The sequence below is a fragment of the Parathielavia appendiculata genome, assembly GCF_033297405.1.
Source record: "Parathielavia appendiculata strain CBS 731.68 unplaced genomic scaffold N657scaffold_8, whole genome shotgun sequence".
In the NCBI taxonomy this organism is placed as follows: domain Eukaryota; kingdom Fungi; phylum Ascomycota; class Sordariomycetes; order Sordariales; family Chaetomiaceae; genus Parathielavia; species Parathielavia appendiculata.
Window position 1 is genome coordinate 868,886 of NW_026944227.1, and position 21,662 is coordinate 890,547.

Sequence of the window (21,662 nt, forward strand, 5' to 3'; positions counted from 1 at the left end):
ACAACACCCTTCCGTCGCAGTGTTGGCTAACTAGAGTCCACGTTTCCCGTCGCACACTGAGGCTTGGTTTGGGCCCCGGATCGGTGGCTCCGTGTACATGACACCGGCCTTGGACGGGCATCCGTCAGCCATCCAGTCCCAGCTCGCCGATGACCTTCGGCCGTCGCCGCAACCAAAGAGAACACTGAGTCCTGAACTTTGACCCCCAGAACTTGCGGGGACGATGTACACTGCCCGACGACGCCGGCGTCATCATGCATCCGGGACGCGGGATCAGATTTCACCAGCCATTTGCCCGGGGTGCCTGGCTCCTGCATCGTACAATCACCGGTTGTGTGATGAAGACGTTGATAGGCAGGCCTTTTCCACGTATGCGCCCTCGCATGGATGTGTATCATGTGCCTTCTCCCCAGTTGGCAAATATGAGGTCCTGTCACACTCATCTCCAACGGCCACTGGCGATGTCAGCCCTCGCAAACTGGGCCCGGATCCGAAAGTCAATCGAACATAGGGCGCCCAAGACATCGATAGGTAGGTTTGATGACTCAACCGAGGCTGTGATCTGCACCTTTGGGTCAAAGCCGCAGTGTGTTTGCCGAGACGGAGAAATTCATTGGCTGCCTGAAGGCTCCGAGTAGTACCGCCGTTGCGGGGCGGTCCGTCGGAAGGAATGGCACAGGTTGTGGTTGTGTCGTGTCTTGACGAGCGTCGTGGCCCAAACGCAAGGAAATGGTTGGTTTCCGACCGAAATGATGCATGCATCAACAAGTACGGGTCTAACGTCTGCTGGCACAGATTTCTCTGTTTCCGCCACCCGATACGGACCAGAAAGGTATCATGCAACGACAACGGGACTCGTTGGCATGGCGCCGGGTTGACATCATGCAAAACCCGTGAGCTGAAGAAGATCGAGAAACCTGCTCCGAGGCAGCGGCCGAAGGTACGGGGAGGCATCCGACGCCCAGGTCGGTTGCCGGCATCGTCATCGGCAAGTCGGCGGTGTACCAAAAGGCCAAGTCGCAGCATGCGGCCGATTCGCTGGCTCCTCCCGACCAAGGTGAAGAGGTCGGAAGTCATCTGTACGGTCTACCCTACATGACAAGATCAATGCGATGATGCCCAACCTTTCCTTCAGCGTGCGGAACGGCAGAAGCATTGTGTGGTTGCATATCTGGACATCTCAACCTCCCCCATACCCAACACCCCCACATGCGTTGGAGCTCAGCACGCAGGCTGAACGGACCATCCGTTCAAGCAATATCGACAAACCGAGATCACATGTGCTAGCGCGCTTTGTTTCAGGCGGCATAGTGCCGCGGCTCTACGCACGAAGTCGCCGATGTTGCGTCCGTACGGGACGTTGGCCACTCGGTATCTCTCTACCACATGCATCTTTCCTCCTTCAGGCTCGAGCGTTGGGGCTGTACAGAACACATGGCGAACAGGCGGCGAGCTGAACCCCGTCCGGCATACCCTTAGCGGATCCGAAGCTCTGGAATGCCACAGCCAATTTGGTTGGAACTATCAAGAGTCCCACGAATCGACTCTTCTGTTGGCCGAAGCGTAGGAGTGCAAAGGGGCGTTTGCTTTGCACAGGATTTCGGAATAATGGAATATTGATGTATCACCAGCCCCTCCGAGACATGTCCCGAGACAGCAGGGCAGCTTCAGAGCCGGTGACCTGCGACGGCCTCACGATTGAGGCTCTCCCCAGAAAGCGTACCTCTCTTGTCGTTCCCAAACTACCGACATCCGCGACAAGGGAAGAGACCGAAGAAGGGAACGAAATGCCCGGTTCTGGGCAAGAAGCAGCTCATATTCTTTCGGATGAGCAAGCCGGGCAAGCCTCCTGTCCCACAAGCCGAACGTGCATTGCCGCGTCGTTCATCGATCGTTTGACCATCGGCGCTGGCTTATCTGCAAGACCTGTGGCGGCGTTGACTTGGCAGCCGAGCAATGGACGGAGCTGTTCCGTCCTCTTTGCAGTGACCCTTGCTGAAAACCCTTCTAGAAACATGCTAATCTCTGACAGACCAGGGCTCAAAACGATCAGGGCAGCCGAGGTGGAACTTCTCCATGACGCATTCTCGACGAGCGTATGCATTGTACAATCTCTACTTACAGTCTGTTCTCGGTTGAGTTGGTTGAGAAAAGACTGTACTTGTAAACGTGTACTGTGACCCTCACGAGGAGCGATCACAAAATTCCTAGGGTCTAAGACCCGGCAACGGATACCAAATTGAGCCATCCACAAAGCCGAATGGATTCTCATTGTCATCAGACGTGAAGGCTTGTGTCTCTAGGCGTCGCAGTTCATCAATCAACTTTGTGGGAGCAGCTGGAATAGCTCCTGCTGTGCGATGATGCGCACAACTTCGGACTCGGGTTCTTTCGGTAAGTCATACGCCGTCTCCCGATAGATCACTCCGAGCTGACATCATATCCCGGAGGAGACTTGTTGGGCGTATGCCGCACATGCAGTGGACACACAGAAACTCGTGCTGACAGCGCACGAAACACCATCCCAGCGTTGTTGTCCTGCGGCTGCATTGTCTTCTACGAGCCAACCTTTGGCTATGAAGCAGAAGGAGAGGGCAGGGTAAACGAGGACCAGAGAACAGTTATTCAGCAAATCACCCAGAACAGGAACCTGAAGCTCGGAACATTCCCTTGCTCTCCGACCAGCCGATTGTGGATGAAGCAGACCCGGAACGTCGCTGATGGGGCAGACAGCAGCCTGGTACAGTAGAAGTGTACATACAGTACTGAGAAAGATGGGAAGGGCACGATACCACCTGAAAACGTGCTTGGACCCTTCCCGCACGGGTCGTCCTTCCGGCCCTGCCTGGCAAAAGGCCCACGTGTGGTGGTGCCACAGATGGGGGAGTTGAAGCAGCTGCTCCGTACATCCGTACACAGTACAGCACTTAACACAGTATTTTACTCCACTGACGTCTCGGTGACCTCCGTTGGCCGAAAACGCTTCGTCTTACCGTCAAACAAGACCCCTGACGCGACACACGCTGGATCCACGCGGGCCCGATAATGATCGTACCTGCATTAGCCCCCAGCAGGCGCACTGCAAGTTGACATCAGCGCAACGCCCGAAACACAGCAGCTTTCCTCCGACCTCCTAGGTTTTCGTCACTTTTTTAATTATGCTCCCCCAGCTCGAGATGATATTCGGGGAGGCCGTTTGCCGTTTTCTTTGTCTACAGGCGATTCGTTGATTTTTGTCTTGAAGCGCAAATCAAGACCGCAATCATGTCCGGGAACTGATGAAGCTGGCTATGGTTTGTTGGTTTGAGGGCTTTGCCGCAGGGGAAAAGAAACCCTGTTGAAACACCAGTCAACACGAGCCGATCATGCGGGTCTGCATAGGCGAAGCAGGCGCTTGAGGTGATCTTCCTATTGATCCCCCGCTAACCACTGAGAATCCCGCTCCTCGCCGTGCAGATGGACTGAGGCTTTTCCTGGCGCATCCAGATCACATCATGTGACGGGATGCGTTGGTATGCAAGAACATTTCTCCCCAAGCGGCCAGATCTTTCACTTGTCTCAAGCATCATTGCCCGCCTGTTTGGCTTTGCGGCCGGACTCAGGATGGTCTCAGCAGCATCAAAAGGCGACAGCGGCTGGATAGGTGCGCTCTGGGCAAGCCATGTCTCTCATATTGTGACCGTCCGAACATGAGACGGATCGTACCCTGAAAAGCCATCTAAGATCACGGATGGCCGGCCTAGGCACCTCCGTACAGATATGCCATTTCATTACTGGTTCAGGTAAAGATGGGCGAATAACACAGGTAGTTCATGGCCGTTTTCTTGGGGCAAGGGGAACGACGCAAGAGAGCAGAAGAGGCGTAAAGGGGTTCACGGGCCTGGCAAAAACGGAGGCTGGGTAATGAGCAGGCCCACTGTTGGCCTCGCTAACGCTCAGATCCAAATTTCCAGAAGACCCAACGGAACATCACGCGGCGATGCCGCTAGGCTCCTTCAGGAGGGCTGTCCACTCGCTCCCGGGCGTTCGGTGACCGAAGCTCCACTGACCCACGCCTGCAGCTTGGCTTGGCTTCGGGACTGGTGGGGACAGAAGTGGCTCCTGAAGGCCGCGTGCATCGAGGAACTGTCCCCGCCGCGGGCAGGTGCTGCGAACCGCATAGGTACACGTGTACACAGTAGGGCAATGAAAGCTGCCTGTATGTTTGCTACGCAAGCTGAACAGCGATGACGGGAAATATCCGGACAGACGGACGGTACGGTACCGGATTGTTCTTGTACATATGTACATTCCGTTCATGCCCACCTCCGGGTGTGCACGACCTGAACGAGATGAGCTCGACATGGGGACAGGAAGGCGGCAGGACCAAGACCGGCAGCGACCCCGTTGTGGGGGAGAGGAACACTTTTGGAAGCCTGCGTGGAAGGACCCAAAAGGATTGGCACACCGGTCAGGTCAATACTCTTCTCTGTTTGGGCACGGCTTACATACCGGTACCTGGCCGCGCCCCAACGATAACTCATCTCTCACCTTTCCTCACCTGATGAGTGTCACCTCATTTACCCCGGAATGTCGTATCCCAGGGGCGTTCTGACCGTCAAACGGCGCCGCGTGGGACCGGCAAAGAATCCCGTCTTTGCAGCCAGCGCAGCAAATCCGTCATGCTGCCGGGCATTGCTCGGTGCAGAAAATTTTTTTTACTTTATTTTTCCCTGCCATGGATGTCTTTTTCTCATTGCCTGGGCACACCTGACACATGCACCAATCTAGGAGGCCCTACCAACAAACTAAGGACGAGCAGCACCCGGCTCGGCGAGCCGGGGGCTGGGCCTTTTACTTCTGTAACTACCGCAACGGAGCCAACACTGCGGCAGGCAGATGACTGAGGCTCTGTCACTGCCTTCGAAGTTGTGTCGATGGATTGCCGTTATCTGGCTGGGCTGAGCTGATTATCACCCCACTACCACCAACACCACCAACAACAAATCGCAAGCCATGGTAACGTTACCCACCAACAAGAGAAAAGACCACATCCCTGATAGGGATGAATCCCGGCAACCAGAATGAATGACAAACAGGCACACGGACGGGCCTGAGTGAGAGAAAAATCGCGCTTGTTGCCCTCTTGAATACGCCGAGACGACCGGCGCTCGGACACCGCACTTTCAGGCCCTGCCCGGTAAGGTGCCCGACTGGCTGGCTAGCTGGCGGACGGATCGCCGGCGACACAACTAGATCCTTCGTCCAGTTCAAGCGTCCTATATAGCTTGGTACTATCAAGGAGGTTCTGAGACTTCGCGGCTGGTGAGAGTGGTCGATTAAGTATCCGGGTTTGGCGGGATCTTTCAGTGGGTTGGTGAAATTTGAATGTTCCGAACAGTGAGGATATCAACGTTACAAAGGCGTGGACATTTGGCGAGTTCCTTTGACGTCAGGCTTGCCGGAAGCGGATTTACAGTACGTGTAAGTTGAGGCCAGAGGTGCCCGGCTTGGTACGGTAGCAGGTGTATGTGGATGTGATAGCAGGCACGGAGCTTGACTCAGTCCTCCTCCACTCCGCCCAAATCTTCTGAGCAGTCTTTGTGAGCCGTGTATCTATCTTGTGGCCTGGGGGCTGCGTTGATGAGCTAGACGACGGTGTCTTCCCGGTTACTCCCGGTTACTCAAACGGGCAGAAGCTTTGACTTCGCTCCAACGTCCGGCCACCCAAATGTTATTCCCATCCCCACGGGGCCAGAAGTGACACCGCCGTGCACCAGCAGTGATCCCAAGCCAATATCCTCCCCCCCTCCTCCTAGGGAGCATCTCCCAAAAGATAACCTGGGCAAAAGAAATGCGTCAGCCGCGAATCGAACGCGGGGCCCATCGATGGCAACGATGGATTTTACCACTAAACCACTGACGCTGCGATTTTACCTGATTAGGAAGCGCAGTTGTATTTCCTATAGCCTTGCGCAATGCCTTGAAATCCGGCCACTGACCAGCAAGCTTCCTCGTGCTCGATGACAAATCGATGGAGTATTGGTTTCTTAGACCACATTCTGGTACAAATCAATACATCCCAGCATGAAGTTTACTGTTCTCTCGCAAGGAGAGGAATGGAAAGGGGACGAGGATGAGGAGCAGAGAGGGAGCTGAGAAGGGGATTCGAGTCTGCAACAAAACATCCAAAATAATCAGACCAAAACAGATGCTCTACCAAAACCACTTGTCAGCCCAAAGGCTACGAACGGAAACAGGCTGTCATAGTAAGCAGCCCGAGTTCTGTTGCCCCTACCTACCAACTGAGGCCATCATCCCGAACGCAGCCTGGTTGCTCTAGTCGGACCTCCCAGAGCCCAACACTTCCTTGTGTGGTTGATCATCCCCTTCATCACCTTATCAGATGACACCGCAGTCGAATGCATGAATGACAAGATGAGTGTTTTAGGACGGGTTGGACTGTGATGCATGTCTATCTGGTCTCAGAACTTCCCCTTTCCGCGCAGCAAAACCACCATACATCCGACCCGATGCAACAAAGATGTACTGTATGTACTAATGCAAGCAAAAAACAACCCCCTTGGCTTTGGCTCACTCTACTCCTTGGCGGCTTTGCTTTGCCCTTTGCCCTTTCGTTCCCAGATGCCCAGACCCAACCCCCAATAAACAAATCCCATTGATCAGAACGCCTGGCTGATGGAAAGAGTCGACAATGACCCAACGAAATCGAGGATCGATGAATTACAACAGGTGAATGATCAAAAGGGAGTTTCATTTCCGCCTCCTGGCCTTCATAGCCCCCTTCCTTGCGTTTGCCTTCCCTTCCTTCCACGGAATATAACTTTATGAAGCCCTCCTGCCCGGCCACGTGCTGGGCTCGCTCCCTTCCATTATGTCTGAACCATGCCGTGCCATGGCGGAGAAGTCGAGCGCTTCTTTCTTCTCCGTGGGCCCCGCTATCGAGTAGCCGGTTATGGCTCCTGGCTAGGTGCTGAATGTACAGGTATCCTTCTGTATTGTCGAATGTATCGAACGGTCCTCAGCTCTCAATAACTAGCCACCAGAAGACCAAATCTAGGGAGACTTTCTGCTGGAGCGGTTGAGCTAGCCGGCGCCTTCCCCATTCATTTCAAATGCAGGACGCAAGACCATCCATAACCGGAAGCCCTAGCTCCTGTCCTTGGGAGTCGATGAATCCAGCTTGAGGTAGGCTTCTTGAAGAGCTCGAACCTCGATGCCGTCCATCTCAAGCGCCGCAATCCAATCCCTCAGCTGGATGTTCTTGCCCCTTTCCTTGTCCTCGCGCCAGGTTCCGAGCCGGGGGTATCTTGGATCCGACGTGAGGTGTTCCTTTTCCGGCGCCTTGGTACCGCCACCTGCGGCAGCCGACGACGCTTCTCCCGCGGCAGCCCTCGGCGTGCTGGGACCGCTACCCGACTTCTTCATCCACGAGTACTCCTTCTTTTTCCGACCGAAACCGCCCATGAGGTGACCAATAGTCTGGTTGGTGCTGGCCGTGCTGGATGCTTCGGCTAGCCTCGCGGCAGCGGCTCCCTTCTTGAGCTCCTTCTTCGAAGGTGCCTTGGCCGCCGTCTCGGTCTCGGGGGCTGCTCCCGCGCCGGGCGTGCCGGGGGCCACGGATCCGGCGCGGGATCCGGTCTGGGCCGGCTCTGGGTTTAGGCGCTTCTGGCGCTTCCGTAATCTTGCCTCCTCGATATCGCGCTCGATCCTCGCAGTGTCGCGAACAGCCTCCATCACGTTCTTCGGCCCGTGCTTACCACCCTTTTGTGATGCGTATGCATCGAACGAGCCTGTAGAACCGTGTTAACGAGCGCAAACGAACGAAACAGGACCGGTGATACCGTACGCTTGCGTGGGTTTGCGGCCGCAGCGCCTTCCGGTTCATCCGGGAGGGTTTCCAAACCGGTCGGTAGAAGAACACCCACGTCGGCCCATTCTGCAGGTATCACCCCGTGGGACGTCGTCTGACGGTTGATGGCTACCGTGTTGGCATCCTCAACCAACTCCCTCAACCTATGCTTGGTGGCGATGGACATAAGGGCCAGCTGATCGACGAGATAGGCGTCGTGGGGAAGGAAAGAACCAGTGGTCGTCACCATGGCGCCATCGGGCCCGGGTTTCGTGCTTACCGTGACCTTCGGCGGGGCAAGTTCTTGCGGAGGCCTCAGTTTTCCCGCGGGGTATGCGTTCTTCAGGTCAAGGTTCAGACCCAACCCGTGTTCCTTTGCGATTATCTCAACGCGATGGTGCAAGTTTGCAATTATGAGGAAGGGATTGGCGACCTCGACGCTGCGCGTAACGGCTAGCCTGTGAGCGGCTTCGTCCCACGCTCTCTGAGCCGCCTCGGCCTCGTAAGCCTCCTGGCTGAGAGTAGTGATGGCTTCGCCGGGCTGGTTTGCCATTCCAGCGCCATAGAACGAGCCCTTGTTCCCTGGTGTATTCGCTGGAATGCCCGTCCTCGCCTCCTGAGTGAATGAGCCGGCGTAGAACTCGGCTAGATACTGCTCCTCGGCACGAAGGTCGATGCCCGTGCCAGCCAGCGAGTCGGCAACATCGTACTCAATTTCCTTCGCGGGTGGTTTGGAAGGAGGCCCCATTGTGCCAGGCGCCGGAGGAGGAGGAGGAGGGGGCCCAATGGGAGCCATGGTTGCTGTTGTATATTGCTGCAAATTTGGAGGAGTCGCTGCGGATGCCGGACCGGGCGCCGGTGACGCAGGGTACGAAGGACGGGTCTCGGGGAGTGAGAGCATCGGTGTTGGCGCAGGCGATTGCATCGAGTTTCCATTTGTATATGCGGTCTGGTATTGTTGGGGTGCGGCGGATGTCGCAGGCATCTGGGGGCTCGCCGCGTATGATGGAGCTACGTATGGCGACTGAGCCGGCGGCGGCGGTGGAGTGGGCGAGGTGCGTGGCCGCTTGTTCGGAGGCATCGCATAGCCCTGCTGAGGCGTGCTCGCGTAGTTCGGCTGAGGCGTGCCCGCATAGTTCGGCTGAGGCGTGCCCGCGGGCGCTGGGGAGGGTGAATGCTGGGGCGGCGAGTATGCAGCGCGTTGCTGCATTTGGGGCATCTGGGGCATCTGCATCTGTGACATTTGCTGCAAATGGGGAACCTGGTGGGGAGGCGCCTGAGGCACCTGCGACTGTGGTTGCGCCATCGTAGGGAACGCGCGATCTGATCTTGCAACTTCCGCAGGAGGTGGGTTGGCTGAAGCAATGTACCAAGAAGACGAAGTTTGTCCTTTGCTCGGAGCTGGCGGAAACTGTTAGAAAGGTGTGCGCGATTGAATTTTGATTTGCGCAGGCCAGAATCCGAAGTGGCGCACCTGAACTCTGGAGAACTTTGTCGTTCCCCTCTCTCGCCTTGTCGCCCTCCTTCCTCTCGCTCAAATTATCAGACGCGCGCAGGCGACCCTGCGTTGCCGGCGGGAACCTCCCTCTCGGCAGCCCATCCGACGTGTTTCCCTTCTCTGGTCGGCAAATATGGACTCTGCAGTCTTTTCGTGAAATCGCGGTCTAGCTCTCGTTGCGGGATCGGCAATATCGATGAGGTTGAGAGGGCAGGCGCTGTGTAAATCGTCACTGCCTCGTTTGCTGCGGTCGGGTTCAAAATCAGAAAGAACCGCCTGGCTTCAGAGTCCGTCGCGTTCAAACTGGTCACGTGGAACGCTGCCCGGAGCGTTTCTCCGATGTGGGGCTCTTCGCTATTTCTTGGCTAGGCGCGCTTCATCCGACTCGAACTTACGAGCGTGTTGCAGGAACTTGCAAAATAAAAAGGAAGGAGTTCGCAGAGCTGCAACATCAGCCTGGATTTGTTTGGCCTCGATTCAACCTACCCCATCGCCTGCTGGCCGTGCTATTATTATTATTCACTTTGCACTCTGAATAGCCACAGCGCTCTCTGGATAGCGAAACCCATCTGCAGTCCCCCATTGTGGGATGTCAATTGTCGACTACGATTTCGACCATCCGTTCGCAGAACAAATCGCTGACAACTTGCATCGTCAAGCCGGCTGTGCCAGTTATCGAGTTACATCACGAAAACCTCGCGGATCCTGGATTGATGACTTGTCGGGGTCGGTTGGATTTTCGCAGATAGACTGTCTGACCCGCCAACGCCGGGATAACCGCCACACACGATGGCTTCCAAGCGGAAGGCATCTGCCATGGCATCCGCCGAGCCAGAGGAGCCTGTCGACCCGGCGGATGAGCTGATGTTTCTCTGTCTGGGCGGCGGCAATGAGGTCGGCCGGTCTTGTCACATCATCCAGTACAAGGGAAAGACAGTCATGGTGCGTTGCCATCACACTGACACCCGTCAATACACACAACAATTCCCGCTGACATGGATGATCTCTTCTACAGCTTGATGCGGGCCAACATCCGGCTTACGATGGTCTAGCTGCGCTTCCGTTCTTTGACGATTTCGACCTAAGCACGGTCGATGTGCTTCTCATTAGTCAGTAAGTATCCTGTGTGACCTCCATGCTACCTATCTGGCACGAGTCTTGCGGCGTTGGCTTGGAGCAACGAGGCACGACCATGGGAGAGACGGGTTCACCAAGAAAATTGGACTGCTGAGTTGTCGTTTGTCACGGCTGCCACAGCAGGACCTGGGCTCCTTGACGCTCCGCAGCATGTACCAATCGTACCCTCTTGTTGTGTATTCAGAGATATCAGAAATACAATATCTTGTCGCCCATTGCCCGCCGCTGCTCCTCGCCTGAGCCCCTCGATCCTGCATGCCCCTGTGTGAAGCACAGCCCCCGGTCCACGCCCGTTCTCCCGCTTCCGTCCTCGAGCCATGTCCTGACTGACGGGGACCAGTTTCCATATCGACCATGCGGCATCATTACCATATGTGCTGGCCAAGACCAACTTCCGGGGCCGTGTCTTCATGACGCACCCCACGAAGGCCATCTACAAGTGGTTGATTCAGGACAGCGTACGAGTTGGCAACACTTCGTCCAACCCGACAACGCAACTCGTCTATACTGAGCAGGACCACCTAAACACATTCCCCATGATCGAGGCCATCGACTACCACACTACCCACACAATCTCGTCAATCCGCATCACCCCTTATCCAGCTGGCCATGTCCTCGGTGCCGCCATGTTCCTGATTGAGATTGCAGGCCTCAATATTCTCTTCACGGGCGACTACTCTCGGGAGCAGGACCGCCATTTGGTGTCTGCCGAAGTGCCAAAGGGCGTCAAGATCGACGTGCTCATCACCGAGTCCACCTACGGCATCGCCTCGCACGTTCCTCGGCTAGAGAGAGAACAGGCGCTGATGAAGTCAATCACCGGCATCCTCAACCGCGGCGGCCGCGTTCTCATGCCCGTCTTTGCCCTCGGTCGCGCCCAGGAGCTGCTCCTGATTCTCGACGAGTACTGGGCAAAGCACAAGGAGTACCAGAAATACCCCATCTACTACGCCAGCAACCTTGCCCGCAAATGCATGCTGGTCTACCAGACATACGTCGGCGCCATGAACGACAACATCAAGCGGCTCTTCCGTGAGCGCATGGCCGAGGCTGAGGCCTCCGGTGACGGTGCGGGCAAGGGTGGGCCCTGGGATTTCAAGTTCATCCGCTCGCTCAAGAGCCTGGACCGCTTCGAGGACGTGGGAGGCTGCGTCATGCTGGCCAGTCCGGGTATGCTGCAGAACGGCGTGAGCCGAGAGCTGCTCGAGAGGTGGGCGCCGAGCGAGAAGAATGGCGTCATCATCACGGGCTACAGTGTCGAGGGCACCATGGCCAAGCAAATTATGCAGGAGCCTGAGCAGATCCAGGCTGTCATGACGAGGAGTTCGGCTGGAGGGAGGCGGGCCCCTGGCGGGGATGCCGAAAAGGTCATGATTCCTCGTCGCTGCACCGTCCAAGAGTACTCGTTTGCTGCTCACGTCGACGGCACTGAGAACAGAGAGTTCATTGAGGGAGTTAATGCTCCCGTGGTGGTAAGTTCTTCCTGCCCCGGGTCTAGGTGTGGTTCAAATTCAGCTAACAGGACAAGATTCTGGTCCACGGCGAGGTACACAACATGATGCGCCTCAAATCTAAACTGCTATCACTGAACGCGAATAAGACGAACAAAGTGAAGGTGTTCAGCCCTCGAAACTGCGAGGAGCTTCGCATTCCCTTCAGGACAGACAAGACAGCCAAGGTCGTCGGTAAGCTCGCGTCGATCCCGCAGCCCCTGAAGACGCCCAACGACGGCTCGCAGGAGCCCCAACTCATCACGGGCGTGCTCGTCCAAAGTGACTTCAAAATGTCTTTGATGGCGCCCGAGGACCTGCGCGAGTACGCTGGCTTGACAACAACCACCATCGCCTGCAAGCAACGCCTCAAGCTGAGCGCCGCTGGCATCGACCTGATCAAGTGGGGCCTCGAAGGTACCTTTGGCAGCATCGAGGAGCTGCCCGAAGCCAGGCCACGGCACAAAGATGGCACGAATGTTGAAGATAAGAGCAACGGTGACGTCAAGATGGAGGAAGCCGCGGACGAGGAGTTCCTCATTGATGAGGTCGTCGCCGCCTACCTGGTCATGGGCTGCGTTACGGTCCGCTACCGCGCCAGCGGCGAGGTTGAGCTTGAGTGGGAGGGTAACATGCTCAACGACGGCATCGCCGATGCCGTCATGGCTGTTCTTCTCGGAATCGAAAGCAGTCCCGCTGCCGTGAAGCGTAAGCCTCTCCTTCGACACCTTCCCCAACCCTACCACTGATAACTAATATCCACCAGGCTCGGCAAGCAGACACACCCACAGCCACGCCCACTCCGACGCCACCTCCAGCATCGTCACCCTCCCCCGCCGTAATCTCCACGCCAATCTCTCCCCATCCGAACGCCTGGAGCGCCTCATGATGTTCCTCGAGGCCCAGTTCGGCGCAGACAACGTCTCGCCGATCGCCGAACTCAAACTCCCCACACCCACTACTTCCCCCTCGCAACCCCTCCTCCTCAAATCCAAACCATCGCCAACCCCATCCTCCGACGCTGACGGCGGCGCATCGATGGACGTGTCCGAGGACGAGCAACAGCAAGAGTCACGACAACACCAGCAGGAACACCGGGAACGGGAGGAACGCGAGCGCCAGCAGCAAGCCGAGCTGGCGCGTCTTCACAAGTTGGGCATCCCCGTGCCCGGGGTGCGCATCAAGGTCGACAAGATGGAGGCGAGCGTGTGGCTGGAGGGCCTCGAGGTCGAGTGCGGGAACAAGGTGTTTGCGGACCGGGTGCGGGCTGTGGTGGAGAGGGCCGTCGAGGTTACTGCGCCGCTCTGGGGGTAAAGGGAAGTCACTTGTCGCCTTTTGCTTGGATGGGGGTTGGTGGCGAGGAGGGGAGGGATGAGGGGGTCGAGAGCGCAACGGCGCTTCTGTCGTTTGAGGCTATCTGACTACACCTTTGGCTGTATCTCTATTTCTTCTTATTTCGATCTATTTCGGCCGGTAGTTGGTCCATTAAGCAATTACAAGGCATGTCTTGCCGCTAGAGTGATGATTCCAAGTACAGGATCTTAATAGTGAGGCACACCCTTCTAAGAATCACAAATGGCAGCCACAGGTTGCTGTGAGGCTGACCGCTTTCAATGCGTTGGACAAGTCGAAACTGAGCATATACGTTTGAGGAACCAAGACATGATCAGTTCAACAAGGTATCCATATGTTTTAGTTTCCCTCCCGATGCATACGCCAGCTAAAGGTAGTAAATCGAAGACACCGTGTGAAACACACCATTTCCCTTTCGAAAGGAAATCTCCCAAAAAATCGCCAATCCAGTCGAGGGTATAATAACCGATCGAGTAGACAGTCGAGAGGCGAAACAAGGAGCAATGAAACGACAGAAATTTATACCCACGCCCACAACGTCATGGTATGCCATGATATCGGAAAAGGATCACCCCAAAGACTGAAAGGTAAGGCCAACGCATCAGGAATACAATCCTTCCTGACTCGCCGACTCAACCTCTAGTCAGTCGGTCCACTTCCGTCACCCGGGATTCAGCGCAGCCCTAGTCGTCGCCGTTGACGCCATGTTGCCCTGCGCTTTCTTCAGCGTCCTCAATTCCTCCTCCACCCTCCTCCGTTTCATCTGCTCCTCCTGTAAAAAGCGTGTTAGCATGCCATTCCCCGCTATATCAACAAAGTAATGGACAAGAAAGAGATGAACTCACCCTCATCTCCTCCTGGAACTTCTTCCTCTCCTCCTTCATTACTCCCCTGAACTGCTCAGCCATCACATTCGCCCCGGCCCTCCCCGCACCAGCCCCAGCACCACCCGCACCCACAGTCGGCGGCTTCAACCTCTCCGTATCCAACTCCTCCTGCACCTTCTCCAACCTTTCCCTCAACCCACTCACCTCAGCCTCCAACTCAGCCTTGGCGGCAACGACCTGATCCAGCCGTCCCTCAATCTCCACCCTCTCCCTCTCCGCAGCAATCGACTCCCGCGTAATCTCCTCCAAATCCCTCAGGGCATTCTCCAGCTCCGCCCTTAGCCTCACAATAGTCTGGTTCAGCTCCTCCGACTGCGCCGAGCTGCTCAGCGCAGCGGCCTCCGCAGCGCGCTGCTTGCGCGACCCGTACGCGCCGTCCAGCTCAGCCTTGGTGACGGCCACCTCGGTTTTCAGCTCGACGACCATCATGTTCATGCGGTCGAGCTCGTCGTCCTTGGCCCTCAAATCGCCTTGCAGCTTGGCCACTTCTGCCGAGGCCGACTCGGCGGCTTGGATCGCGGACGCCAGCTGGGACTGGAGGGAGGCGAGTTCGGCTTCGGCCTGCTTGCGAGCGGCGTTGGAGGCCTCGAGTTCGGATTGGGTCGCCGCGATGGAGGCTTCGGCGGTTTCGAGGCGGGACTGAGCTTCGTCGAGGTCGGCTTCAAGGGCGGCGATGCGGGCGGTGCGGTCCTTGAGCTGGTCCTGCACGGCTCTGGAGGAGGAGGCCGAGGCGGCCTCGTTGGCGGCCGTGGTCTTTTGGAGCGTGTCCATGTCGGCGAGGACCTGTCGGAGCTGGGCTTGAGCTTCGCTGGTGGCGCGCTCGGCCTCGTCGAGGAGGTGCTGGGTCTGTTCGAGTTCATCGGATTTAACTTGGAGTTCGCGGTCTTTTTCTGACTCGCTGCGGTTGTTGAGTTCGCGTTGTTGTTTGATTTGGCGTTGCAGGATGTATTTCTGTTCCCGCAGGCTTGTTGCTTGCGCGTACAGCCATTGGACCTTGGCCGAGAAGGCTGGTAGGGAGTATGGCTCGTTGATGTAGCTCTCAAGCTCGTTACTTGACAGATCGTCATCGTCATCCCCGCCTTGGCCCATGGAGCGGTTCTGCCGGCGCTCTGCTCTCTTCTGCTCAATTTCGGCTTCGCCCGTCTGGATAATATCCCACAAGCCCATGAGGACGGCATCAACCTGGTCAATGTTCTGTTTAGTGGCTGAAGCAGATGAAGACGCCTGCAGTGCCCCTGAGAGCTCAGAGACCACGGCTTCAAAAGCGCCCTCCATGTAATCAAGCTGCTCATCCAACTCGTCTCCAGGGGGTGGCGGTAGGCTAGAGTCCGTCTGTTCCAAAACCGCGTGGACTTGACTTGCGAGCGCTTGGATACGCGCACTGGCTTGGTCGAGCGACGCCTCCGCCTGGCTAAGAGAGGATGCAATTGCTGATGCCCCAGCCGAGGACGACTCTAATTCCTCGAGCGCCGCACTTAAGCCACTTTCCATGTACGCCAGCTGGCTTTCCAGCGTCTCGCCCGAGCCAGCAGCAGCTCCCGGACGGTCGAACTCGCCATTCTTTTCCGGGCTGAAGGCCACAATCAAATCGCGAAGCTTTCGGTTCAAACCCTCCAACCTCGCCTCCGTCTCTGCGATGGCCTTGAGGTGCCCGGCGCTTTGTATGCGAAGCGCTTCGGTTTCGGAAGTCATCTGTTCCTCGATGGCCCGGAGCCGTGCGTCAGCATCCTTGAACCGGCTGGTCTCGTCCAGCATCCGTGATGTCTCGCCCTTGATGCGCGCATGTTCTTCCACAGCCCTCGCGTGCTCGTCCATAAGCTGCTGCTCTCTGGATTGAAGTTGCGACACCTCCTCTCTGAGCCACTCCTCGGATGCTGTGAGCCGGGCGAGCTCGTCCTGCAACTGCCGCTCGGCCGCCTTCAGCTGGATGTTCTCTTCCAGAATGCGCTCGTTCTCCTCTTTCACCTTCTCCACCTCCTCGCGCAATTCCCGTAGTTGAGCATTCTGCTCCCGAATGGGCGACTTCATCGGTATCTCGATGGTGTTTTTGCGAGGCCGTGCAGCCGGGCCGCCTGGCTGATCGAGCGGCAAGTAGAGGCTCCTGTCAAACTCGAGCTCCTCGCTGGAAATATCCATGCTGTTGCGCGTGTGGGTGTATGTGTAGAGGCTCTCGGGGCTGCCAGGAATGCCATTCATCGTAAATCCAACCGGTATCTGTCCCGAATTCTTGGCCGAGGCGCGGTGCGTCATCTGCAGGATGCCGGCAGTGTGCTCGAGTAGCCGCCGCTGAGGCTCCATGAGACGCTTCTCGAGCGAAAATAATTCTGCGGCAATCTCCTCGCAGCGCCGCTCGCTCGCCAGCTTCTCCATCTCAGCCTCTTTGGCGGAGTCGCTCATGCGGTTGCCCAACAAGCTCCTTCTCTTGCCTTCAGCTTTTGCGGGCGAGTATAGCCGAGCCATGGATACGGCAGCATCGTGGTATTTGGACTGTATCACAAGATTCGCGCGGGCTTGCTCGACGCGCATCGACAGAGAATGGATCTGCTTCTTGAGATCATCCACCTCCTCCGGTGACAGGATCTCGAAGGCTTTGCTGTCGGAGAGGGCGGTTTCAGTCAGCAGATGCACCTGGATCGGGTCCTTCAGATCGACGAGGGCGGAGCTGTGCGGACGGTTCTCGTTCAGCTGTGTGGCCAGTCTCGAGTCAGATAACAGGATATAGGGGTGATGGATGAAACAGAAGATTTCAGAACCCGTACAGGATTGTATCGGGGCTTCTTTTTTTCAAAGCCGCTGAGGATGTCCTTTCGATAGCCCTCCACCAGTCCCTTTCCCGTTGGCAATACGGCGGGCGACATCCCGGGCAGAGGCAACATGCCTGGGGAAGCAGAATCATGCCCACTTTGTCCTACCCGTCCACCAGCCGAATTGCCTCTCCCGGTCTCGACGACGTTCATCGTGTGTGTATGGATGTGTAAACCGCCAGGCCAAGACCGTTGTCTCAAGGTCGCATCGGAGAACAAGACCTCCAATACAGGAGATCGCGCTTCGTATTCTCCCTTTGCACCTATTTCTTTCAGCCCCCTTAGAGGTTTCCAACTACAGAATCATGCGAGATGACAGGCCAGGTGCTGAAATAGTAGGCGTGTGCGTGTGGACCGGTTGGGCAAGATATAGGTGGGGTAAGAAAATTGATCGATTTGAAAGTCAGGAGCGAAGAAATCAAGGGCGCAACATGAAGATCAAAGGAGATGCAGCGCGAAAGTGGGTCTTGGTCCCCTAAAGAAAGTTGAGTCCACCGTGACTTGGCGCATGTGAACTTGCGATTTATGGGAAACATCCAGGTTTGCGTTTCCGTCGTGAGAGCAGATAAGCTGAGGGCCTGGGACGATCGGGGCAAAGCTTGGTTTTTGTTTGCTAGAGGTGAGTTCTCTTGTATAATGTCCGCAAAATAGAGTAACCAAGGCGCAACAGAAATCCGACGACGCAGTGACACCAGCCCCAACATCGAGATCGTGTTAGGAGGTGGGGCCGTGAGCATGACAGGGCCCACGCCGACCCAGGGCGCTGGGAGTGCGGCACCGACCAATGGGGCGACTCGAAACAGAAGCAGCTTCCAGTGCTGCCAGTGCTGACTGGGTTGTATTTTTAGCCCATGGTCGGTTTATCTTGACGGTGCATGATGCGGCGGTGGCAAGCCTTGATGCGGCTGGGCTATCTGCTGGTACCTAATCAGAGCCGAATTGGGATTATTGTGATTGCCATCCGAGAGTTGCAATTCGTCCTGTTTGCATGAGTTGTCGTTGTGCAGGCCGTCGAGTTCCAGACTAACGGCTCCATTGACTTACATGTTGCACTTGGGAGAAGAGACCCTGATTCTCTGTCCTGATCCGAGTTAGGTAGGATGTCCTTGCAGTTGTAGTGTCGTTTGGGACATATTCTCAAAAGGATGTGTATTGCACTCAAACCGGTACAGCCTCCATAAAGCCAGATTGAGTGCTCCCAGTTCCTAGGTCAACTCCACTTAAAACGCCTCTCGGACCTCATCCAGAAGCTGCTGCCCCATGGTTCGCCGTCTATTGCCGTCGCTTCCGGCCTGTTGTTGGGCCCCCGACGCAGCCCCTGTCGATGCGCCCTCACTCTCGAGTCTCCTCCTCATCCCCTCGAGCCTGTCGCTGCCTGTCTGAGCTCGCAATCCCACTACCCACCCCGGCACCCGCCATCTAGTTAGCGCGCCCGGCAGCAGTTCGCTGCGCCAGGCGTATCCCACAAGCCACCCGATCCCAGCCCCGAGGAGCGAGCCCGGCCATTGGAACAGTGCCAGTTGAAGCGCCATGAGATACTTGGTCGACTTGTCCGAGAATATCAATGCGGGAACGTCGTCCTGGTCACTGCCGGTCGGGGCGCCCGTGGAGAGAACGATTTTGTACTGGTAGATGTGCGGTACCATGGCATGATACTGGGCCAGGATGGCAAAGATTATGGGAGTCGGGCCAGCCGGCAGGAAGTCAAAGAGTCCCCAGCTGAGCGGCCGGAGAATAACCGTCAGCAGGACTGGCGTGATAAGAGATGTGAGCAGCCCAGACACAAGGACAAATGACTACCTCAATGTTAGCACCACTCAGCTGCACTCCCCCCTTGCAAAGAGTTGAGGCACGTACGGCAAACTTCCGGGACCCCCAGTGCTGCTCAACCACACGTAGGCTGTACAGTGTCATAGCTGCAAAAAGCACCTCAGATGAGTTGGTATAGCACAGCTGCCATATCAGGGCACGCCATGTCTGGCGGTACTGCAGGAGGTGGGTGTCGACCGAGATGTAGAAATAGTGCTTGATGTCGAAAAGGCTGGCTGCAATCGAAAGCCCAACCGTTCCCAGCACTAGGCTGCGTGTCACAGGTGTGCTTGCAAGCGACATCTCTGAGCGTTGTCTCTCCCGGGCAGTGTTACCTCAACATTGTCCGGCTGGGAAATGGTGGGATGACGGGGAATCAGGGGTGATGTCGATGATTGTGTCCGTCGAGCCCAAATCAACCTTTAAGCCAGAAGCTCGCACATTGGCGGCTTTATCCAAAAAAAGAGACTGAAAAAGGACAAATCTGGATGAGGATTGCTTATTGCAAGGCTGGAAGAATTGAAGCCTGTAGCTTGGAACGACATCAAAAGCATGCCACATCCAAGCGAACGATGTTGGATGACAAGATGAAAGCTGGAAGTGGTGCAGTGCACATGCCACATTTCCATGTCGTTCCTGAGACAAGAAAGACCCACCCAAGTGCTGTGGGCCCTGATGACACCGGTGGGTCTAACTAATTAAGGTAGCCTGCCTGGACGGGAAAGCTCTCTCCACTCCTTTTCGAGGCGCACGACCTGGGACACGCAACTTACGGGACAGGACAGGCTTCGCAGACCAGGTCACAAAGCTGCGTCTCCCTTGGCTGACCAGTTTGACAGCCCCTCAACCCGAGCCCACTCATTTTCAACACCAGCGATTCAGGATGGCGATTATACTCTGACGACCATACACGTTTGATAACTTGTCGTTGCTGTTTCGAGTTTGTATATGCACCGCCCTCGGCCCACTGCCGTCAAAGCTTCGAATACTCGCCACGCACACGTCGCCAAGATGTCCGACTTATACCTCTCCCGAATCCGCAGCTGGTTTCTCAGCTCGCCCCCCGCGGAATGGGCCCTTCAACGCCTCCGATCGGCTCTTATCGGAGCGCTCTCCCAAGGCCCAATCCCTCGACATGTAGCCTTTGAGATGGACGGGAACCGGCGGTACGCGCGAAGTCACAAGATTGAGACCATCGAGGGCCATTCTCTGGGCTTTGAAGCTCTGGCTCGGGTAAGTTCCTTGACATGTCCCTTACCTCGGCTGCCCCTACACTCCCATGATGTGCATAGCTAACCGAATTGTCCAGGTTTTAGAGGTGTGCTACAGGTGCGGTGTCAAGGTCGTGACGGTCTACGCTTTCAGTCTCGAGAACTTCCACCGGCCCAAGTACGAGGTCGACGGGCTTATGCAGCTCGCCAAAGTCAAGCTCGAACAGCTCATACAGCATGGGGAGCTGCTGGACCGATATGGCGCGAGTGTGAGGGTGCTGGGGCGCCTTGATCTTATCCCACCAGATGTCTTGGAGGTTGTGGAGCGAGCGGTTGCCACAACGCAGGACAATACGGAGTAGGTAGTATCTTGCACACCTCATGGTACGTGGCCGAGCTGACGGATGTGCCCAGGTGCGTTCTCAACATCTGCTTCCCTTACACGTCTAGGGAAGAAATGACGACCGCGATACGAACGACGGTGGAGGTGTACTCGACCACTCCGCGACCGCACAGCACCCCTTTCTCCCAGAACAGGATAACGCAAAAGATCCTATCCAAGCAAGGGGGTAGTTCAAACCCGCTCGAGTCCATCAGCGAATCGCCCTCACCCTCCCCGTCATCCTCCCCGTCCTTGTTGCACTCGGACGACCAAGACGACGCCGTGTCGACCGCGACGACGCTACACTCCGACTCGACAGCCGTCAAGAACGGTGGCGACCAGGAGGAAACGGTGGCCATATACCCTAACGTGGAGACCATCACCTCGGACACCATCGAGAAGCACTTGTACACGGCAGGCTGCCCGCCGCTCGACATCTTCGTACGGACCAGTGGCGTGGAGAGACTGAGCGACTTCATGCTGTGGCAATGCCACCAGGACACCCACATCTTCTTCCTCAAGTGCTTCTGGCCCGAGTTTGACCTTTGGAACTTTCTGCCCGTGCTAGTCGAGTGGCAGTGGAGGCAGAAGCAGAAGGCGAGAGACGAGACGCCGCGCAAGCGGGTGAAGCAGGCGTGATAGTGTAAACGAGAGTTGTTTTGGTTCGAAGACGCAGGCGAATGATTTAAGACCAGGATCAAACGTTTTGGCCGAGACATGGCGTTCTGGCAGCGAAAGAGACCGGCATTTCATATCAGCATACCGGCATCTTGGGCAGGGACGTCTGTTTGAAGACAATTATGTCAAGAAAGAGTTATCTATCGTATCAACGAGTGCACTTCTGTCAACAACACTGGTTTTTTGCCCGGCGTCGAATAGCTTCTCCCTCAATGGAAAGACGCGGTGACTTGCATGTGCTCCCGCTTCGCCTTATCTTATCTAAGGTGCTCCAACGAGCTGTGACGTATCAGAGCACTCTGTGGACTGTGGCTCCACATTAATGCTCCCACAGCCGGCAGAAAGCAGCTGGTCGGCGGTGTTGGCTCGATGGTCGCTTGAAACCCGTACGTCGAGAGTCGCCCTTTTCTTCTGCCCTGAGCTAAAAACACAGCAGTAGTCTGTCGGATGGTGGTTCCACGCGTCCCCAGCTTCTCGGTATGCTTCCGCATATGAGTACATTCTTGACAATCTCTAGATTTGAATTGCTGCGCAAAAGCATTTTTCCGGCCTCGGCCACAG

At 56.4% G+C, this 21,662-nt stretch overlaps 8 protein-coding genes and 1 non-coding gene across 9 annotated transcripts; 3 read left to right on the plus strand and 6 right to left on the minus strand.

Annotated features, from left to right (window-relative positions):
- Nucleotides 1–222: 222 nt before the first annotated feature.
- Nucleotides 223–1,348, minus strand: N657DRAFT_481359 (uncharacterized protein). The gene has a single exon (XM_062787570.1). The coding sequence runs from the start codon at nucleotides 1,075–1,077 to the stop codon at nucleotides 325–327; it is 753 nt and encodes a 250-aa protein (XP_062646601.1). The 5' UTR covers nucleotides 1,078–1,348; the 3' UTR covers nucleotides 223–324.
- On the plus strand, nucleotides 1,349–2,407 carry N657DRAFT_481388 (uncharacterized protein). The gene has a single exon (XM_062787572.1). It carries the CDS (start codon nucleotides 1,620–1,622, stop codon nucleotides 2,178–2,180), a length of 561 nt encoding a protein of 186 aa, XP_062646602.1. The 5' UTR covers nucleotides 1,349–1,619; the 3' UTR covers nucleotides 2,181–2,407.
- A 3,427-nt stretch (nucleotides 2,408–5,834) lies between these two features.
- N657DRAFT_t96 lies at nucleotides 5,835–5,905 on the minus strand. Its single transcript has one exon. It is a non-coding gene; the product is annotated as a tRNA-Gly (tRNA).
- Nucleotides 5,906–6,388: 483 nt separating this feature from the next.
- N657DRAFT_481463 (uncharacterized protein) lies at nucleotides 6,389–6,987 on the minus strand. Its single transcript, XM_062787574.1, has one exon. It carries the CDS (start codon nucleotides 6,755–6,757, stop codon nucleotides 6,455–6,457), a length of 303 nt encoding a protein of 100 aa, XP_062646603.1. The 5' UTR covers nucleotides 6,758–6,987; the 3' UTR covers nucleotides 6,389–6,454.
- Nucleotides 6,954–9,239, minus strand: N657DRAFT_481452 (uncharacterized protein). The gene is made up of 2 exons (XM_062787573.1): nucleotides 7,850–9,239; nucleotides 6,954–7,793 (listed from the first exon to the last, which is right to left on the minus strand). Exons 1-2 carry the CDS (start codon nucleotides 9,156–9,158, stop codon nucleotides 7,150–7,152), a joined length of 1,953 nt encoding a protein of 650 aa, XP_062646604.1. The 5' UTR covers nucleotides 9,159–9,239; the 3' UTR covers nucleotides 6,954–7,149.
- Nucleotides 9,240–9,762: 523 nt separating this feature from the next.
- N657DRAFT_646584 (uncharacterized protein) lies at nucleotides 9,763–13,484 on the plus strand. Its single transcript, XM_062793146.1, has 5 exons — nucleotides 9,763–10,292; nucleotides 10,366–10,463; nucleotides 10,828–11,959; nucleotides 12,016–12,685; nucleotides 12,744–13,484. Exons 1-5 carry the CDS (start codon nucleotides 10,140–10,142, stop codon nucleotides 13,289–13,291), a joined length of 2,601 nt encoding a protein of 866 aa, XP_062646605.1. The 5' UTR covers nucleotides 9,763–10,139; the 3' UTR covers nucleotides 13,292–13,484.
- A 507-nt stretch (nucleotides 13,485–13,991) lies between these two features.
- N657DRAFT_656902 (uncharacterized protein) lies at nucleotides 13,992–17,174 on the minus strand (the record flags this gene model as incomplete). Its single annotated transcript, XM_062794750.1, has 3 exons — nucleotides 13,992–14,102; nucleotides 14,176–16,902; nucleotides 16,977–17,174. 3 exons carry the CDS (start codon nucleotides 17,172–17,174, stop codon nucleotides 13,992–13,994), a joined length of 3,036 nt encoding a protein of 1,011 aa, XP_062646606.1.
- Nucleotides 17,175–17,859: 685 nt separating this feature from the next.
- On the minus strand, nucleotides 17,860–19,458 carry N657DRAFT_646586 (uncharacterized protein). The gene is made up of 2 exons (XM_062793147.1): nucleotides 18,879–19,458; nucleotides 17,860–18,817 (listed from the first exon to the last, which is right to left on the minus strand). Exons 1-2 carry the CDS (start codon nucleotides 19,131–19,133, stop codon nucleotides 18,242–18,244), a joined length of 831 nt encoding a protein of 276 aa, XP_062646607.1. The 5' UTR covers nucleotides 19,134–19,458; the 3' UTR covers nucleotides 17,860–18,241.
- A 116-nt stretch (nucleotides 19,459–19,574) lies between these two features.
- On the plus strand, nucleotides 19,575–21,331 carry N657DRAFT_646588 (Undecaprenyl diphosphate synthase). The gene is made up of 3 exons (XM_062793148.1): nucleotides 19,575–20,063; nucleotides 20,140–20,399; nucleotides 20,456–21,331. Exons 1-3 carry the CDS (start codon nucleotides 19,842–19,844, stop codon nucleotides 21,060–21,062), a joined length of 1,089 nt encoding a protein of 362 aa, XP_062646608.1. The 5' UTR covers nucleotides 19,575–19,841; the 3' UTR covers nucleotides 21,063–21,331.
- The last annotated feature ends 331 nt before the right edge of the window (nucleotides 21,332–21,662 follow it).

Bases quoted from the DNA above. Each gene is read 5' to 3' on its own strand.
- N657DRAFT_481359 (XM_062787570.1), bottom strand. From the start codon at position 1,077: ATGACTTCCGACCTCTTCACCTTGGTCGGGAGGAGCCAGCGAATCGGC.
- N657DRAFT_481388 (XM_062787572.1), top strand. From the start codon at position 1,620: ATGTATCACCAGCCCCTCCGAGACATGTCCCGAGACAGCAGGGCAGCT.
- N657DRAFT_481463 (XM_062787574.1), bottom strand. From the start codon at position 6,757: ATGAAACTCCCTTTTGATCATTCACCTGTTGTAATTCATCGATCCTCG.
- N657DRAFT_481452 (XM_062787573.1), bottom strand. From the start codon at position 9,158: ATGGCGCAACCACAGTCGCAGGTGCCTCAGGCGCCTCCCCACCAGGTT. The intron at 7,794-7,849 runs GTACGGTATCAC...ACGGTTCTACAG, and splicing joins GGCCGCAAACCCACGCAAGC to GCTCGTTCGATGCATACGCA.
- N657DRAFT_646584 (XM_062793146.1), top strand. From the start codon at position 10,140: ATGGCTTCCAAGCGGAAGGCATCTGCCATGGCATCCGCCGAGCCAGAG. The intron at 10,293-10,365 runs GTGCGTTGCCAT...TCTCTTCTACAG, and splicing joins ACAAGGGAAAGACAGTCATG to CTTGATGCGGGCCAACATCC. The intron at 12,686-12,743 runs GTAAGCCTCTCC...AATATCCACCAG, and splicing joins CAGTCCCGCTGCCGTGAAGC to GCTCGGCAAGCAGACACACC.
- N657DRAFT_646586 (XM_062793147.1), bottom strand. From the start codon at position 19,133: ATGTCGCTTGCAAGCACACCTGTGACACGCAGCCTAGTGCTGGGAACG. The intron at 18,818-18,878 runs GTACGTGCCTCA...ACATTGAGGTAG, and splicing joins GGGGGTCCCGGAAGTTTGCC to TCATTTGTCCTTGTGTCTGG.
- N657DRAFT_646588 (XM_062793148.1), top strand. From the start codon at position 19,842: ATGTCCGACTTATACCTCTCCCGAATCCGCAGCTGGTTTCTCAGCTCG. The intron at 20,064-20,139 runs GTAAGTTCCTTG...CGAATTGTCCAG, and splicing joins GCTTTGAAGCTCTGGCTCGG to GTTTTAGAGGTGTGCTACAG. The intron at 20,400-20,455 runs GTAGGTAGTATC...GGATGTGCCCAG, and splicing joins ACAACGCAGGACAATACGGA to GTGCGTTCTCAACATCTGCT.